The following is an 18,277-nucleotide window of genomic DNA, read 5'->3' as shown; positions in this document are numbered from 1 at the left end:
TTAGTTAAGGATGTCTTTTATTTATTTATATATATATATATATATATATATATATATATATATATATATATATATTATATATATATATATATATATATATATCGTCTCATTGGGAAGATACAGAGCAAAAAATAAAATATTAAGGACAAAATATGTCAGTTTTTGATGTTTGTTAAATTTTCCGAAAAACAGTTGGCTTTATCCGAAGCATGAATAGACAAAATCATAAAACACACCCTACAGATAAAACCGGAAAAAGAAATTCATTAATATCTTGATTAGTTTCAGAGACATGGCCTTTTATTAGAAGCGCTAATTTTTTTAGCTTCAGTAGAAGGGGAGGGGATATGCGGGGGGAAATTCTGCTCGTATCAAGCGACCGGTGGTCTAGAAATGATCAGGATAGTGGACTTGATGATTTAGGATCACCGGGTGCTTTTACTCTCTCGGGTTGAACGAAACCTAATAACCACGTGTTCTGCCTCCCGACTATTATGAAGAAATTAAATGTATACTAAAAGAAGGGAATATGTGTTATTATTCAGTTCAAAACCGTTTGTCATCACGAATTCTGTCGAGGAATTTGAAGCTTAAAATATATAAAACCATAATCATGCCGGTTGTTCTGTATGATTGCGAAACATGGACGCTTAATCTGAGGGAAGAACGCAGTGAAAATGTTTGAGAACATTATCGTAAGACAAATATTCAGACCCAAGATGAATGGGAATAGCGGAAACTTCATAACGAGTAACTACATAATTTATACTGTTTACCAACCATTGTTAGTCATCAAATCTAGGAGGCTCAGATAAACAGGTCATGTAGCCAGGACGAAAGTAGGAACATTTTCAAAGTTCTAAATGGAAATCCAATCGGAAAACTGCCATTAGGAAAACCTAGGCGCAGGTGGGAGGACAATATTAAGATGGATCTCGCAGAAATAGGGATACAAAATAGAAATTGGACCCGGTTGGCTAAGGATAGAAGCCAATGGAGAGCTTTTGTGAACGCAGCATTGAACCTCCAGGTTCATTAGGCCATAGAGTGAAAGAGTTTATTTAATATTTGCGGAGACAGATGATGGTATTATTAAGCTCTTGATTCATTTGAAATTGTTGAGACATCGTATCAATTTTTGTTAGGTCTAACACCTACTTCAAATAAATTACATGCAGGGAAAACTGTAATTTTTACTTTATTTGATCTTAAAGAAAGCAGCCTTTTCTGTAATTATTTTATATTTAGTTATTTTCTTCAGTCAGGTGATTTAGTGTTTAAGTGGAAACCTCTGTACACGAAAATTTCATAATTATGAATATTATACTTTATTGTAAATAAAATAAAAGCGTATTATTATTATTAATTTTAAGCTTAAAGGAATACTTTGATTATTTTTGTAACTGAAAAGGTAATTAATTATCGAAGTCAAAGTACGAGAACCACAAACACGAATAAAATATAAAGTTAATTCATTAATAAAGTACAGTTGACTCCGTTAATATATATATCGTGTATTCAGGATTTATTTATTTATTTTAGATGTATTATGAAGTCTGTAAAATGTATGTAATCAAGAACTTCTTGGATATAAATGAACATGATCATTTATACGAAACATACATAGGTATAGATGAAAGCATACTCAAAAGAGAAAATAGGATTTTGTAATAGCTGATTCAAATGTAATTTTATCTTCTTTTCAGAATGCAGTCTCTACGGAACATTTCGTCTTTTAGTTAGGCTTTAATTTTAAAATACAAATAAAATATATATATATATATATATATATATATATATATATATATATATATATATATATATATATATATATATATATATATACATAATCTGAACTTCATTGAGTACGAGAAATAGTATATTGCATATCATAAAGTTTAGGAACTGATTGTTAAACTAATATTTGATAAAGTGATATTTGAAGTTAATGAATTGTACAGCTAGTCAGAAAATTTCCGAGGAACTGGTTTACATATGATATAACTAGTATATTTGAACTTAAAATGGCTTATTCGTGCTGCTTAAAAATAATTGAAATATTGCATTTTGTTATGAAATGTAACTACTTTATATCTTTCAATGACAAGGCATATTACAAAGTTACCTACTTTTGTTACTTTCGTTAACTTTTATTCATATTGAAACAAAGATATGGGTATATTTTATAGTTATTTAGATTACATAATTGCTAGTCAAATCATATAATAAATGAAAATATCACTTTTTATTGTGTAAGATACTATGTTTAAATGTTTTTCTCTTCCTTCTAAACAGTGTTACTGTCAGCTGGTGTAAAGGAATCCACAGTATTGAATAATATATTTACAGCCTTAAATTTAATAACTATATTAATTGTGATTGTAGCTGGATCTATTGTCGGTAAGCATTACTAAACCTATATTTGAAATAATGCTATTTCGAAGTATAATTAAAGTGTTGATTATAAAATCTAGGAAAATTTTAAGGGGTTGTGCTTCATATTGTGTAAATTGATTGGCTGATTTAGAGTTCAATGTCCCGTTTAGCACTTAATCTTTGAGACCTGGACCTGCACCTTAACGAACCATATGAGAACTCCTTCATGGTTAGCATATGCGCCTTTGGCGTGGGAGACCCGGGTTCGATTCCCGGCGGGAGCTCATGTGGTTCTGATTCCACGTTAATCAGTAGGTGCACGTCTCATATAGTCTCGCTGTTGAACGGGACGTTAAACTCAAAATCAACTCGACCATATGAGCTCCCACCAGAAATCGAATCCGGGTCTCCTGCATTGAAGACGCGTGCACTAACCATATAGCCACGAGGGAGTTCCATACTACGCACAAATGTATATATATTAGGGCTCATCGTAACACTACTATTAATTTACACATTTTTGCAACTAAGTTATATAAATCTGTATAGTATGGATACAATATTTAACTGTTAAAATACGCTGCTTTGTTTCAAACAAGAAATATTTACGTGGTAAGCAGCGCAATCTCAACATGGTTCAACACCACTTGAATGAATTTATACCATGAATCTATTAAAATGTTGCTATAATATAACCGGTGAACATTAGTTACTGTAACTGAGGTACCGGCTAAGCTCCGTGAGCTAAATTAATTCCATAGTTATACTTTGAAAAGGATCTGTTTCAGGGTAAACTCAGCTAAATGTGCATAAAGAAACCAACGTGGGTGTGTGAAAATCAAAATATATACTTACATGTTAGATTTAAACAAAGAACATATTAGAAGCACAGACCAACCGTTTGAACCTCCAGATATTTTTCAATGAGTATAGATGAAAAATAGAGAACACTAGATATTTGGTTGTTTCACGGTTCATTGTCTTGTCTCTGGTGTTTCTTCTCGCTCGTGCTTTATTCTTTTGACTCTGCATTATATTTGCGATTTGAAAGCTTAGAGCCTTGAACAAAAAGTGCTAATATAATCACTGTCATTTTATTTTGACATCTAATCATTTTACATCCATTGTAATTAAATAACGTCGTGTTTCCTGTGTTCTTTCTTAAGACAAGTCCCAGACATTTACCTAACACTTAAAATATGTAGAAGCCAAAAGTTTTGTTCAGTATTATGTAAACATTATAAATTATCTTAATTCATAAAGTAATTAGTTTTCTGAACTTTTCTTGTTCCATCTTCTGGGAAGGAGAGATAAAGGGGGGTCAGGTACAGGAAGAATTAAATCAGAACGCTAAAAATAGTATAGAACTGGAAAGACATACGATCATCACTTGTGTAGTCTCACAGTAATTATAACAACTCTCCAGCCACCACATACGCTATTTTCATGCAACCTGTTACTTACCCATGGTTAATGTTTTTCTTCTTACATAAGGAACAGAAGTACAAATCAATGTAAACTATGTTTTAGCCAAGGTTCTATTTTGTATATTTATATTTAATAAAGTATGTCTGAAGTACCCAACTTCCAATTTTTCAATTTGTCTCTGTTATAATTCTAACAATGTGAAGTTAGTAATTTTAATATTTTCAAGGTATTGAGAAGCCAGGTAGCAGTTATTCCTTTCATTTTAAATAACATATCTAGGGACATGGCGGCTCAATGGTAGAGCGCTTACTTCAGGTGCGTGAGCCCCTAGTTCGATTCCAGGCTAAGTAAACTTGACGTACACATCATCATGTCCGTGAGTTTTCTTGCGGTACTCCCATTTTCTCCAATAATTCTTCCACCATTGTTCATTTGCCTTAATCATCCGTTTCCCTTAGCCTGAATAGCCTCCGTGAAGTAGTCCCCATAGGAGCACTAATGTTCTCTTCTAGTGCAATCGTTAGTGCTTCTAGATAAACACTACCAATTTTGTTAGTACTTCACTATCAGTGTGGATACGGTCGATTACGTGTCACGAAACTCCGGTAAGAAATACATTTGGAATTTTTCATCGGTTCAAATTCATGACAATTCAAAAGTACTAATGATCTCTTCCAGTGCAATTGTTAGTGCTTTTAGAGCACCAACTACCATATTAGTGCTTCAATAGTTTGGATGCTAGAACCAGAAAACTTTGGTGGAGCTAACTTCACGTTAACTCCTCCCAAGAAAGAACTAACGACGAAACTTATGCAATCGATAGTGCATCTTTAGACAACACTAATAGTTTCGTTAGTACTTCTCTATTAGTGTAAATATGGCTAGTTATATGTCACGAAACTTTCATAAGAAATACAGGGGAAGTTTTCATTTTGTAAAATTCTCGCTAAATTTAAAAGCACTAATGGTCAATTCTAGTGTAATCGGTAGTGCTTCGTTAGTACGTGCTAGTGCATCAACTCCGAACATTAGTGCTTCTCATTGTGAATGGTTATGTGGGAAGGCGCAAGGTACACCCACTAAGTTTTATCTTCTAGTGTTCATACTGTTGAAGGACTAATGTTGGAAGTTGTGCAATACAACCAAGTAACGAAGCAGTAATCATTACAATATATCACAATATTAGTGATTTTAAGTTTGGTGGGAATTTTAGAAAATGAAAAATTCCATTATGTCTAAAGTTAACCCCACCCACATTTCAAATACTACTGAAACTTTTCACATGGTTAGTGCTACGTTAGTGCATTAAACACTAACGTTAGCGCTATGATAGTTTAGAAGTTATTAAGTAGTAACACAGGCGGGGCTAACTTTAGAGTTTTCAACTTTTACACAATTTTATAGTAATTGTGACATAAAAGTGGTACAAACGCCAGCGGTTAGTGCGTTGTTAGAGCTCTATAAAACACTAAGCATTAATGTTAATGCTATAATATAATAGTTTAGAAGTTATTAGCGAATAACTCAATTGGGGCTAAATTTATATTTATCGAATTTTACAATAATTATCCCACAATGGTAAGATAAACGTCAGAGGTTAGTGCATCGTTAGTGCTTCCCGAAACGCCAAGCACTAAGGTTAGCGCTATCACGGTTTAGGTATTATATGTGAATAACTCACTCGGGGTTAAATTTAAATTTATTGAATTTTACGATAATCGTCTCACAGAGTTGGGATAAACGTCAAAAATTAATGCATCGTAAGTGCTCAAAAACACTAAGCACTAACATTAGTGCTATCGTAGTTTAGGAGTCATTAATGAATAACTCAGGCATGACTGAATGTAAATATCTCCTACACTATATCACTAACGACAGTGCTTAATTTTTATAGAGCACGAACAATGCAATAACCACTAAGATTTGTCTAGTTTTTGTGACAACTAGTGAAATATTGTGTAAAAATTTAAAAATATAAAGTTAGCGCCACCCAAGTTATTCATTAATAACTCCTAAACTATCATAACACTAACGTTAGTGCGTGGTATTTTTTGGAGCAGTAGCGGTGCATCAACCTTCAGTCATTGTCGTATATTTGTGGAAAACTAATGTAAAATTCGATAAAATTAAATTCAATTATACCCGAATTATTCATTAATAACTCCTAAACTATGATAGCAGTAGCGTTGATGCTTTGTGTTTCATGAAGCACTAACGATGCACTAATTTTTAGCGTTTGTTCTACGTTTGTTGGACAACTATTGGAAAATTCTATAAATTTAAGTTATTCACATATAATACCTAAACTATCATAGCACTAACTTAGTGCTTGGTGTTTCGGGAAGCACTAATGACGCATTAAACCCTGACGATTATCCTATCTTTGTGGGATAATCATTGTAATATTCGATAAGTTTAAATTTAGTTCCAATCGAGTTATCCTCTAAGAACTTCTGAAGTATTATAGCACTAACTTTAGTGTTTAGTACACTATCGTAGCACTAATCATGTGAAAAGATTTAGTAGCATTTGAGATGTGGATAGGGCTAACTTCAGACACGTGGAATTTTTCATTTTGTAAAATTCCTGCCAAATTTAAAAGCACTAATGGCCACATATAGTGTAGTGGTTACTACTTTGTTACTGAGATTTCTTGCAGAACTTCCTATATTAGACTTTCAACAGTATAAACGCTAGAAGATAAAACTTAAAGGGTGCTAACTACACGATATCCCCTTCCCACAAAAGCATTAACGAAGCACTATAAATTACACTATAATTGACTACTAGTGATTTTAAATTTGGCGGTAATATTACAAAATGAAAAATACCCCATGTATTTCTTATGGGAGTTTCGTGACATATAATTGCCCATATCTATACACTAACAGAGAAGCACTAACGCTCGCGATCACTTTTCTCAACCGGCCTCGCACTCACTTGGGCTCGCAATCACTTCTCTCTGTTGGAAGTAAAACACTGCATAAGTGCGTTTCGCATCTCAATTGTTTTTTTGTTAGTGCTGCTCTCTATTAGTAAAAAAAAAAAAAAAAAAAAAAAAAACCTGCTATGTTCGTATAATACAGAAGTGTGTGTGCTTGTTGCATCAGTACTGCTCATGTAATTTCTTTTGTGGTTATTTCTAGTGTAAAATACCTCACGCTGAGGTTTCCTGAGTTAATAAAGATTCATGTAACAAAGACTGTATTCTGCCAGAAATTTTTAGAGGTTATGGGCCCAAGTCACGAAGTACATTGCGCATAGTTAACTGTTAACATCTTTGTGCTTTTCTTAACGTGAAAAATGGCGTCTTCGAGTGAATATAAAGTAACTTTAGACAAACTTGAGGGACCTGATGATTGGGCTAAGTGGAAATGGCAGATGAATATGGTGTTACGTGCACACGGACTAAAATCCATTGTTGATGGCACAAGGAAATGTATAGAATTAACAAATGATGCAACTCAAGCACATAACCTGGCGTTCATCGAGTGGCAGAAGGACGATGCAAAGGCGGCAAGCATTATAGCGAGTGCGTTAAGTAATCCTGTCCCGGAACTCGTGCTAACGTGCAATCATTCGAAAGAACTATGGGACAAATTGTGTGCCCGTTTTGAGCGCAGTAGTATATAAAGGTTAAATATGCTGATTGAGGCATTTTTCGGGTTCGGCGGGATGACAAAGAAGATATCAGCATGCATGTGGCAAAACTGCAAAAACTTTTTGTCGATTTGAATGATGAACTGACAAAACACGGTGAGAATACGTTATCAGAACGCATGTTAAACGGTCGGACCTTATCCACGTTGTGTAAGGAATATGACAATTTTAAAGATTTGTCACTATTCCAGTTGATGAACAAAAACTTAATTTGCTAATTCAAAAGTTGTGTCCAATAGAGTTACTAGAGGTGCAGAGTGACCAAACTGTAACCGACTTCAAAGCTTTTTTGTTAGCAGTGAACGCGGTAAATCTAAGTTCTCAAACTCTAAGGAGGACAACTCGAAAAAAACCGGTAAAATTGACCTCAGTCGTGCAAAGAAGTTCCCCTGTAAAAAGTGCAAGGAACTAGGGCACTTGGCAGCCGAATGTCCACAGAAGAAAACTGTACCTAGTAACAGGGGTGCCCACAAAGGGGGGCTATGACGCAAACTGCGTCATTGAAATATTTGAGGGGTAAAAATCTATATAAATATGTTTGAGGGGATGTAAAAATTAATCGAAAAGATTTTTTTCATGGAAGAACACCTACGGATAGACAATTGGGGGGTGCGTCATGGACATAAGGGGAGGCACCACTGCCTAGTAATGTTGCTTTCCTATGTGCTATGGGTGCGTCAGAGACAAATTACGTTAGTGCAGATAAGTGGGTTTGTGACACCGGTGCATCAAAACATTTGACATCTAATAAACAATATTTTACGTCATTCACAAACCTTTCTGTTCCTGAAATAATTTCGTTGGGAAAACAAAATGTTGTTATGAAGGCTTATGGAAAAGGGACACTTGAGATTCAAATACTTAATGATAATGTGTGGTATGACGCTGAAATGATTGATGTGTTGTATGTTCCTGATGCTAGTGTGCATTTATTTTCTGTGAAAGCAGCTGCACAAAATGGGTATAGTACAACAATGGACAGTGAAGGTGTTACTATCCGTGATGTAAACACTGGCAATATTGTGATGAAGGGATGTGTTGGCAGCGGACTGCGTTTTTTTTTAAATATGCGTGTTGTAAAGCCAGAACAAGCTGTTGAAGTGCATTTGTTTACCACTAGTGACACACTACAGTTGTATCATGAGCGTTTTGCTCACCAAAATAAAAAAACATGTGAAACAAGTATTAAAACAAATGAACATTGATGTGGATGAGGGCAGTGAACAATTTTGTATTGGGTTTGCTTTGGGTAAAATGCATCGGTTGCCATTTAAACCAAGAGTCTACAGAGCCGAGAAGGTTGGTGAAATTATTCATGCAGATGTTCATGGACCAGGGCGGAGCACGGTATTATGTTTGTTTTAAAGATGACCTTAGTCGATTTTGTAGACTGTTTTTTCTAAAGCATAAAAACGAAGTTTCTGATGTTCTTAAAAATTTTTTGAACGAAGCACGTACAAAAGGTCATGTTGTAAAATATTTCAGGTGTGATGGGGCGGGAAAGAGTTTGACAACAAAAGGTTTCAGAATTATTGGTAAGTCGTGGCATTGAGTGTCAGATTACTCCACCTTATACGCCTGAACGAAATGGAGCTGCTGAACGGGAGAACCGTACAATTGTCGAAGCAGCTCGTTCTATGCTTAATCCTACGAATCTACCAAAAGCACTGTGGGCTGAAGCTTGTAATACGAGAGCGAACATTTTAAATCGTACCGGTAAATCATTCAATAATGGTAATGCACCGTACGAGTTGTGTACGGAAGAGAAGTTGAAAGCGAATTTTTGCGAATCGTTCTAAGTTTGATAATAAAAGTATTTCCGGTTATCTAATTGGCTATGTCAATGACAAGGATAGTTATCGTATTTGCGTATCGTCACAAAAGAAAGTAGTTCTTAGTCATGACGTGAAATTTAAATCCGAGGTTGTGTGTAACCTGCGCAATGATGACCTAGTACTAGGAGGAATAATCGAAGCTGATAGCAATCAATGCAAGAAGAGCATCGATGTTACAGTAACGGAGAATGTGGAAAAGAGAAGAGGTCTGCAAACAAATGTTGACCAAGATAATGAAGTAGGACAAGAAGCAAACAATCCTGCATCCACATTCGAAGGAAGAGAAGGCTTACCAGCACAGAACAATGAAGACAATCAACGGCGCAGAAGTCAGCGAGAGAAGAGAGAACCGAAGTGGTTGGAAAGTGGCGAGTTTGTGTTAGAAAATGACGAACTTGTGTGCATGGCTGATTTTTCAAACTAAGTACTGTTCAGATCCACAATCGTATTGTGATGCCATTTGAACTAGTGACAAACAACAATGGATGGAAGCTATGCGTGAGGAATTAGAATCACTGCAAGAAAATGAAACTTGCGACTTGGTTGATCGACCATCTGGTGTACAAGTATTGAAAAACTATTGTGTTTTCCATCGGAAGAAGTCAAACGACGGTACGATTCGGTTCAAAGCTAGGTTAGTAGCGAAAGACTTTGTGCAGAAGGAAGGAGTAGATTACGGTGAAACTTTTAGTTCCGTTGTTCGGTATGACACAATCAAAATGTTGTTAGCATTGGCCGCAACAAGACAGATGAAATTAAGAGTTCGATGTAAAAACTGCCTTTCTGAACGGTACTCTTGAAGATGATGTGTATTTGGAGCAACCGGAAGGTTTTGATGATGGTAGTGATCGTGTATGTCACTTAAAAAGAAGCCTGTATAGGTTGAAACAAGCCCGACGCAGCTGAAATAAACGGTTTATTAAATTCATGACGGACGCCGGTTTTGAGAATAGTTAAGCTGATCCGTGTCTTTTTTTACCGGAAATAAGATGGATGTGAGTTGAATGTTGCGCTTTACGTTGATGACGGACTTGTAACAGGAAGTAACGACAAGGATATTAACGGTTTCATCAATGAGTTACAACTTGAGTTCAGAATCTCGATTGGTTCCTTGGAGAATTTTCTAGGAATGGATATAAAATGTGCGGATGACGGATCAGTCACTGAAAGTCAAGAAGCATATACAGATGGTGATCAGAAAAATGGAAACACCTGTAGTTGGCAACACGTCAGATGTATGGGTTGGCAGTGGTGTCGTGGCGCCCGCAGTGCCGGGCCGCTGGTAGTGGTGTGTTAGGTCGGTCTCCATACTACGTCAGGCGCAGTGGAACAACAGTGTCCAGTGGCTGCAGCAGACGGAGGTAGTGTAAAATGGGAGACCTCTCAGATTTTCAAAGAGGGCAAATTGTTGGTGCGCGGTTATGTGAAGTGAGTGTGACGGCAATGGCTACTGTGTTAGGTGTGTCGCGTGGGACAGTGTCGAAGGTGATGACGGCCTACACAACATACGGGAAAACCACATCGGGGAAGCGGTACAGTGAGCGGAAGAAAATTATGAGTGACAGGTCACGCCGGGTATTAAAGCGCATTGTCACGCAGAACCGTCGTGCCACTGCGGAGCAAGTGACGGAGGAACTCAATCAGCACCTCCCCCACCCTGTTTCGACAATCACAGTCCGCCGCGAATTACATGACATGAACTTACGGGGTCGTGTTGCACGGGCCAAACCGCTCATCAGCTTTCGCACGCCGCAAATGGTGCCGCGACCATGTAACTTGGACCGTTGAGGACTGGAAACGTGCGATATGGTCGGATGAGTCATCCTTCACCCTATTCCCAACCACGGGCCGTGTTTGTGTGGAGAACGCCCAAAGAAGCTTATGATCTGCAGTGTCTCTGCCCAACTGTGAAACATGGCGGCGGCTCGGTGATGCTGTAGGCCGCCATATCATGGTTTTCATTGGGTCCTGTGGTCACACTTAGTGGGCGAATCACTGCCAATGATTATGTCGCAATTTTAGGAGACCACTTGCATCCTATGATCCGGTGTTGTTCCCGGACAATGACGCAATCTTCCAGGATGATAATGCACCCATTCACACAGCTGGCGTTGCTGCAGCGTGGTTTGAGGAACATCGGAATGAAGATCAACACTTCCCCTGGCCCGCCCAATCCCCAGATCTCAACATAATTGAACATCGTCGCCAGAATCCTGTTTCCAAGACACACCACAGATTTCCACCTCCATCCTCTCTCACAGAACTGGCCGATGCCCTGCACGAGGAATGGTGTAAAATTCCATTTGCTACCATTCACGAGCTCTATGCCTCCATCCCACGTCGCATCAAGGCTGTTCTGAATGCGAAAGGTGGCCTGATACCTTATTAATCTGGTAAGTTGCAGTTTCGTGCAGGTGTTTCCATTTTTCTGATCACCATCTGTACCTACTGAATTTTGGCACAGTTTGGAATGTCTGACTGTAATCCTGTTTCGACACTTGTTGGTCGGGAGGAAGGTAATAGCTCTGAAGATTTTACAGGAAAGGTTCTTTATCGTAGAGCGATAGGTTCTCATTTACTTATCAATGGCAACTCGTCCCGACATTGCATTTGCTGTTGGTAAGGTCGCACGAAAAACGAACAATCCATCGGGATGTGATTGGGGCAATGTAAAACGAATTTTCAGATATTTGAAGGGTATTACAGGTTTCGGTATTAAGTACAAGAAAGAACCTGCGGAACTGAAAGTTTCAATGATGCCGATTTTGCTGGGGATAAAAACACAAGACGTTCAACTACGGGTGTTATTGCTACATTTGCTAGTGGAGCCGTAACTTGGACAAGTCAGCTTCAGAAGGTAGCTGCGCTCTCTACTACAGAAGCAGAAATATACATTTACCGATTATACGCATAGTATCAGTATTAAAAGTACCCTGCTAAATCATTATCAAATTATATTCTTAGAAGAAGACACTTATAGATATGCGACAATCATTTTGGACATGAGTGTACGTGGACGAGTTTTGAACAATGATATTGAACACATTAGTGGGAATGATCAGTTAGCTGATCTTCTGACAAAACCTCTTGAACGTGTGCGATTTAACTCATTGCGTTTAAATATTGGTGTTCATTACATTAAATATTTATAAATGCAGTGTTTTGAAGGAAGTGTTGGAAGTAAAACACTGCATAAGTGCGTTTCGCATCTGTTGTTTTTTTTTTTTTTTTTGTTAGTGCTGCTCTCTATTAGTAAAAAACTGCTATGTTCGTATAATACAGAAGTGTGTGTGCTTGTTGCATCAGTACTGCTCATGTAATTTCTTTTGTGGTTATTTCTAGTGTAAAATACCTCTCGCTAAAGTTTTTTGTGTTAATACTCACTCATGTAACAAAGACTGTATTCTGTCGTATATTTTTACTCTCCACTAGGCTCGCGCTCACTTCTTTCAACTGGACTCGCACTCACTTGGGTTCGCGCTCATTTCATTGGGGCTCGGGCTCACTCGGGCTTGCGCTCAATTATTGAGCCCGAATCCGGTTGAGCGCGAGTGCCGAACTCATGAGCGTCGGGCTCGCGAGTTTGGAAACCTATGCTTTGCATTAGACGCTGGGAGAAAAACCTCTTAAAACCATGACCTCATAAGACTTGTTAATTTTCCCTAATTTAGTGTTTTCACAAGGACATTTTCAGATATAGAGGTTGTTTTGTACTATAGTGAGAGGCGAGGGGACTGACTCACTTTCAATAAGCATCCCAGACAGTGAGAGGCGCGAGGACTTAGCTTAAATAAGCACCCCTAATACTGAGAGGCGCAGAGGCGCACTTTAATCAATCCCGTTCAAATACGTACAGAAAGGGGTTTCAAATCAGTCAGCAACATTCTCGCAGTAACCCTTGCTAACTATGATTATTCTTGCCTAACTACAGAGCATTTCAAGCCAGAATACGTTTTGTAATTGTAATCACCATTGGATCCGTCATTTTCAATTTTGTAATTTTGACGTCAGATTCTGCATCAGCTGTTCTAAAACTCCCTGGCAGTAAGTTTTCTTCTACATTAAGTGATTGTTTTCTTTCTATGCTTGGAGACCACGTCTACCGTTCAAAGAGTGGTTTGTACACTTAAACCAGCACCATTGCCGAAATAATAAAAAAATACGTGTCGATTATTTTTCGATGTTCTATAGTAAAATCGGTCGAATTATCCCCAGGCGGCTACAAAGGAAGCGGAACACAATTGAAGGAAACCGCGTGTTTCTTTGTCACATGGGAGAGATAATTCAACATGTCCTTCCAGTTCAGGGTGGCCTGCCAGTTGATCTGCTGAAAAAAAAGCGATGTTGCAATTTTCACCCTCTTGCTTACTGATTCTTCAGTAATCTTCCCAGAAAGACAGATTTATCTAGTTTTTTTCGTTACTTTTATTTTCATTGCATCCTCCTCCTTCCGTCTCCTTTAGCTTGAAAGGCATAATTCTGGGTCGTTAAACTGAAATATTTCATTTAATTTGAATTCGTTGTAATGAAGAGAACAAAGAAATCAATCATTAGTTTCATGATACGTGCTTATATTACTCTTAAATATAGCATATTGTTAATATCATGTAACTTCCATAACGATAACGCTTGTACGAACCAAGCATTTTAAGTGGTTCGCCCCTGTCCTTCACCCCCCTCCCTCTACAAGGCAGTGCCGCAAAAGCCCGATGAGAAAGACATACAATCTTTCTTTGCCACTTCCAGAAATCCGTCCTTGGCCGCCCCTGTCCATTTTATAATACTAAATTCATTTAATGATTATTGTGTTTTATTATTATTATTATATAATGTATCCATCAATAATAAAAGTTTAGCGATGGCAACAACGTATTACTTCGACACCGAACATGTGCCGTTTATGGCTTACTTGGAGTGTTATTTATGAGGGCGGTTAGGGTAAATTTTCTGCTTGAGTACGAAGGAAGTCGGTTGGGGACCAATAGAACGTCTCGACTATACAAGTATGCAAAGTTTCATTCAAATCGGTGAGTGACACTTCCGTTAGTCTCCTTGTAAGATGAAGTGAGGCTTTGTCACTAATGATCTACAAAAATTAACTGCATTTTGATCTACATATTGATTCTATAAAAAATTAACTTTTTTTCTATTTCTAGAACAAAAAGTTGTGATCTTAACTTGAATTTTAGCACAGAATTCAAATATGTTGTTGGTTTTTCTCTACCAGGGATAATTTAAAAGTAATCACTATTAAAAGTTTTCTTAAAATGTCCTAAAGTTTATATTATGTTACATATAATTTTAAACAGATTGGCAGAACTTCACAAGCAGATTCGTTCGTACTAACTGTAATCTATTAAAAAGCCCCATATTTTACAATATTAGACATACTAAAGACAATATTCAAGTATGCATTAGGTTTAAATGCATATATTACCTTTACAGTGAATACTAAAAAATGTATATGTGTTAATTGGTTGGCATAAAATTACAGGTCTATTGACTTTTTCTCGTTTGTACTTCGCGTCTTTCTTGTCTCTAGTAATTGTCCAACAGTAGTAGGCATCCACTTTCCTTCATATCGTTTCTCCATAGTGGAAATGTCTTTATGAAACCTTTCTCCATGTTCGTCCGCTACATCACTACAGCTCTCTGGAAAGAAGTCCAAATGAGAATCCATGAAATAAACTTTCAAAGACATGTTTCATCCTAACTCTCTATAGGCTTCAATCATTTCAGTCACTAGTTCTTTGAAGTTGAAAACTGTTTCTTCCAAGGAAATTGCTCACTATTGTTCATATCTATGTTTACTTTTGTTTTCTTTCACATTCTTCGAAACGGTGATCTTTTTGTAGTGCTCGAATCTGAGGGCCTACAAATACACCTTCCTTTAATTTTGCAACTAAAAGACAGAAATTTTTCCAGAAAGATGTGCAAACGCAGGGCCAGTTGGATCAACAAACTGCTTGATGAGGTCCAGTTTTAAGTAAAGCAGTGGAAGAATAATATCGACGCGCGACGAGACTTTTCACGCTGCACGTTTTTTTCACCAACTACGCAATTTCATTCGGGCCATTTCTTTTTTAGGTAGTGAGAGCTCCTATCTCAACTATCCCATTCGCAAAGGAAACGTGCATATTTTGTGTAGCCTTGTTGCATTCCCAGTAACAACGCAATTACTTCGAAATCCCACACACTTTCCATTTATGCTCACTGCATTTAATTAATATTTGAATCTGTTCTAGAATCTCATAATTTTCGTTACCTAAACTGGTGTATGCAATTGGAATAGATGGCAATTTATTGCCATTGTGGAGCAAAACACACTTGAGACTAACTTTTGACACATCTATAAAAAATGGAACTCCTCTGGCCTGTATGTGATGTGCAAAGCTTTCATTAGTCCATGAACATCGTTGCAAAATATCAACGTTTTTTTTTTTTTTTTTTTTCACTTGAAAAATACGGACAGGGACTATGTTCCCTGTACCGAAATACACACTTATTCGTACTAGGGTGCAAAAGATTATATTCCTACAATCTCAAACCTAGCAGTTCCGCATGGTGTTTACTTACTCTGAGATCACGCACTATATCATTTAAATCTGGCTGTTGTAACAACCGAGGAGCTGAATCACTCGTTCTTTGATATAGAGGATAATTTGTTTTTTGTGATGTATTAATTTCTTCAGAGCTGCTTCCTTCACTTTCACTTATCACGCCCATCTGTGTTGGTCTTGAAAGTTCAGGCAAACTATCACAGTGTAGCACTGGTCGTCTTCCACAAAATAAATCCGGTCAAACAATGTGTCGCTTCGATTTCTTATTTGTGAAACCTTCAAATTTCGTTAAACAAAAATAACAATCTGTTAAATGGTCTCGTGGTTCCCTCCATACCGTGGGCACAGCATTACTTTTATCTTTCCATCACTTAATTAATTTACAATAATAATTTGCACAACACACATGCGGGGCCTACTGCTTTTTATCCTGGTCTCTAATTCCTACTCCAAAGTAATATTTGTAAGCTTTCTTTATGATAAGCGAGATTTTCTTCCTATTTCGAGCAAAAGTGAACTCCTCACAAATGTAATAAGAAGTTGTCTGGACTCTACCGACAGCTGCGACGGCGAGGCATTTTATAGAGCACTACAAAATACTTTTACTGTCTTAGTTCCTTAATGTATTTGAAAAACACTAAAATCAGCATAAACAAAACATTTACACACTCACCAGCAACGCTAATTCAACAAAACACTCTCCTAACAGCAATACCAAGGTCTGGATACTAAAACAAAATACTATCGGAACAGGAGTACCAACATTGCACGACTACCTGCAAGAGTCAGGAATAGAAAGCTTATATTCAAATTACTATCTACTAAAAACACAGTATTTTATGAACTACTACATTGTATACAGAGGGTGTTCAGATGATTGTGCATAAAGACGGGGTAAGAAAATTAAACGCAAAAAAGAAAAAAAGGCTTTGTCATTGAAAAAGGTTTTTTACCAACGCACGTAGTGTTGGAGTTGGGAGCATGAATTTCGGAGGCCTGTATTTCAACACTGTTTAACGTGAAGTGTATCGCTGGAGTTCTAACCTCGTGTGTAACTTTTCCAGCAGCGCCCTCTGCGTTCAATTGTTTTTGAAAATTTAAACCTCTTTATTCGTTTTATATATATTCGTTTTAAAATGTTTTCCAACTCGCGCAGTCCCGAAGCCGACACACACACATTTATATATATATATATATATGAGAGAGAGTGAGTGCGGAACGTCATTGGTGATATTCAGGCATAGGAAAAACAACAAGAAACATGGGTAAATATTTACTACTTCATAGGCGGTAACGTGAATTCAGGGCCACCTGTACAGTCAAATTACTGGAAAACTATTTACTGGAAACATCGCAATTTTTGTCAGATTCGGATTTAGAGCGGTAATTTCGTACAGGATCACTTACTTTTATCACAGTAATCAAACCCTTGTAGAATAGTGATGATCAAACGACTAAGAAAGTAGTCTTTTATGTTCAGCATTTGATTACAGAAGTTGAAACGGATCACATTATCTTCAAATTTTAGAGCCTGTAACAGTTGGAGACTGTATGGTCTCAGTTGCAGTTTCCTTCCTAACACATTCAAAGACGTGGTCGGCACTGCTGGTTCTTGACCTACCCGCCTTAGATTTCCTGGAACTCCTATCGAAACCTGCTCTGACTACTACTACTTACTCATCTGTTGTACGTGCTTTTTTCTTTCATAAGTATTCCGTATTCTTAGAATGTTTGTTCCATCTTCCGATGTTGTCATCTAGTGGGGAACACATTCCCGTCGAAATGCACCTTGCACCCCAATTTGCTGAGTTATATCCTGCGAATTCCATGACGTAGAAGGATTTTTGTACAGGAATTGTCACCAGCTTTTCAACTAGCCCGTGCTACGACGGAATTACGAAACCCTTCAAAGTTTAATGATAATAATAATAATAGATACCATTCCTTTAAGTGTATCTTTCATACTCAATACAGAAATGATAAGTTTTAAAGCCCCGATAATTTAGAAATTTCCTGTGTGTGTGTGTTTTTTTTTTTTTTTCACCATGAATACGTAACGGACAGATGACAGAGATAGAATGAAACTATTCATTAGACCATTCCTGATAGTCCAATACAATCTGAAGAGCATATTATGCCTGCTATTTCATAATTATATTTTGACACATAATGCTTTTTTAAGAAATTATCGTATTTTGAGAAGTGTAACTGATTTAAGAAGTAAAAGTATTTGCTTCTTAATTCCGTACAGTTCCCCTATCATTCGTTAATATATTACTGAAAATTAAAACATAATATTAAAATTGTAAGCTCTCTGATAGAACACATATAGGATAAATACACAGAAACATTCATAGAAAATATGGAAATGTCTTTTTTTGTTTTTGTTTTGTCTTTACTAGAGTGGCAGTCGTATCA

At 37.0% G+C, this 18,277-nt stretch overlaps 2 protein-coding genes across 8 annotated transcripts in view; one reads left to right on the top strand and one right to left on the bottom strand.

The window, feature by feature from the left end:
• The window catches only part of slif (cationic amino acid transporter slimfast), a 638,367-nt gene that overhangs the window by 407,785 nt on the left and 212,305 nt on the right, over positions 1 to 18,277 (top strand). For all 4 annotated transcript variants that reach the window (XM_081740112.1, XM_081740111.1, XM_081740110.1 and 1 more), the window contains one exon: positions 2,296 to 2,400. In XM_081740112.1, coding sequence (XP_081596238.1) covers positions 2,296 to 2,400 — 105 coding nt within the window. The remainder of the gene's footprint in view (positions 1 to 2,295; positions 2,401 to 18,277) is intronic.
• The window catches only part of LOC145671225 (uncharacterized), a 315,575-nt gene that overhangs the window by 257,671 nt on the left and 39,627 nt on the right, over positions 1 to 18,277 (bottom strand). The window lies entirely within an intron of this gene.

Source organism: Thermobia domestica, chromosome 15, assembly GCF_964235325.1.
Source record: "Thermobia domestica chromosome 15, izTheDome1.hap1.1, whole genome shotgun sequence".
NCBI lineage: Eukaryota > Metazoa > Arthropoda > Insecta > Zygentoma > Lepismatidae > Thermobia > Thermobia domestica.
The sequence above is the reverse complement of the archived record's forward strand: the minus strand, read 5'-3'. Positions and strand labels throughout refer to the sequence as shown.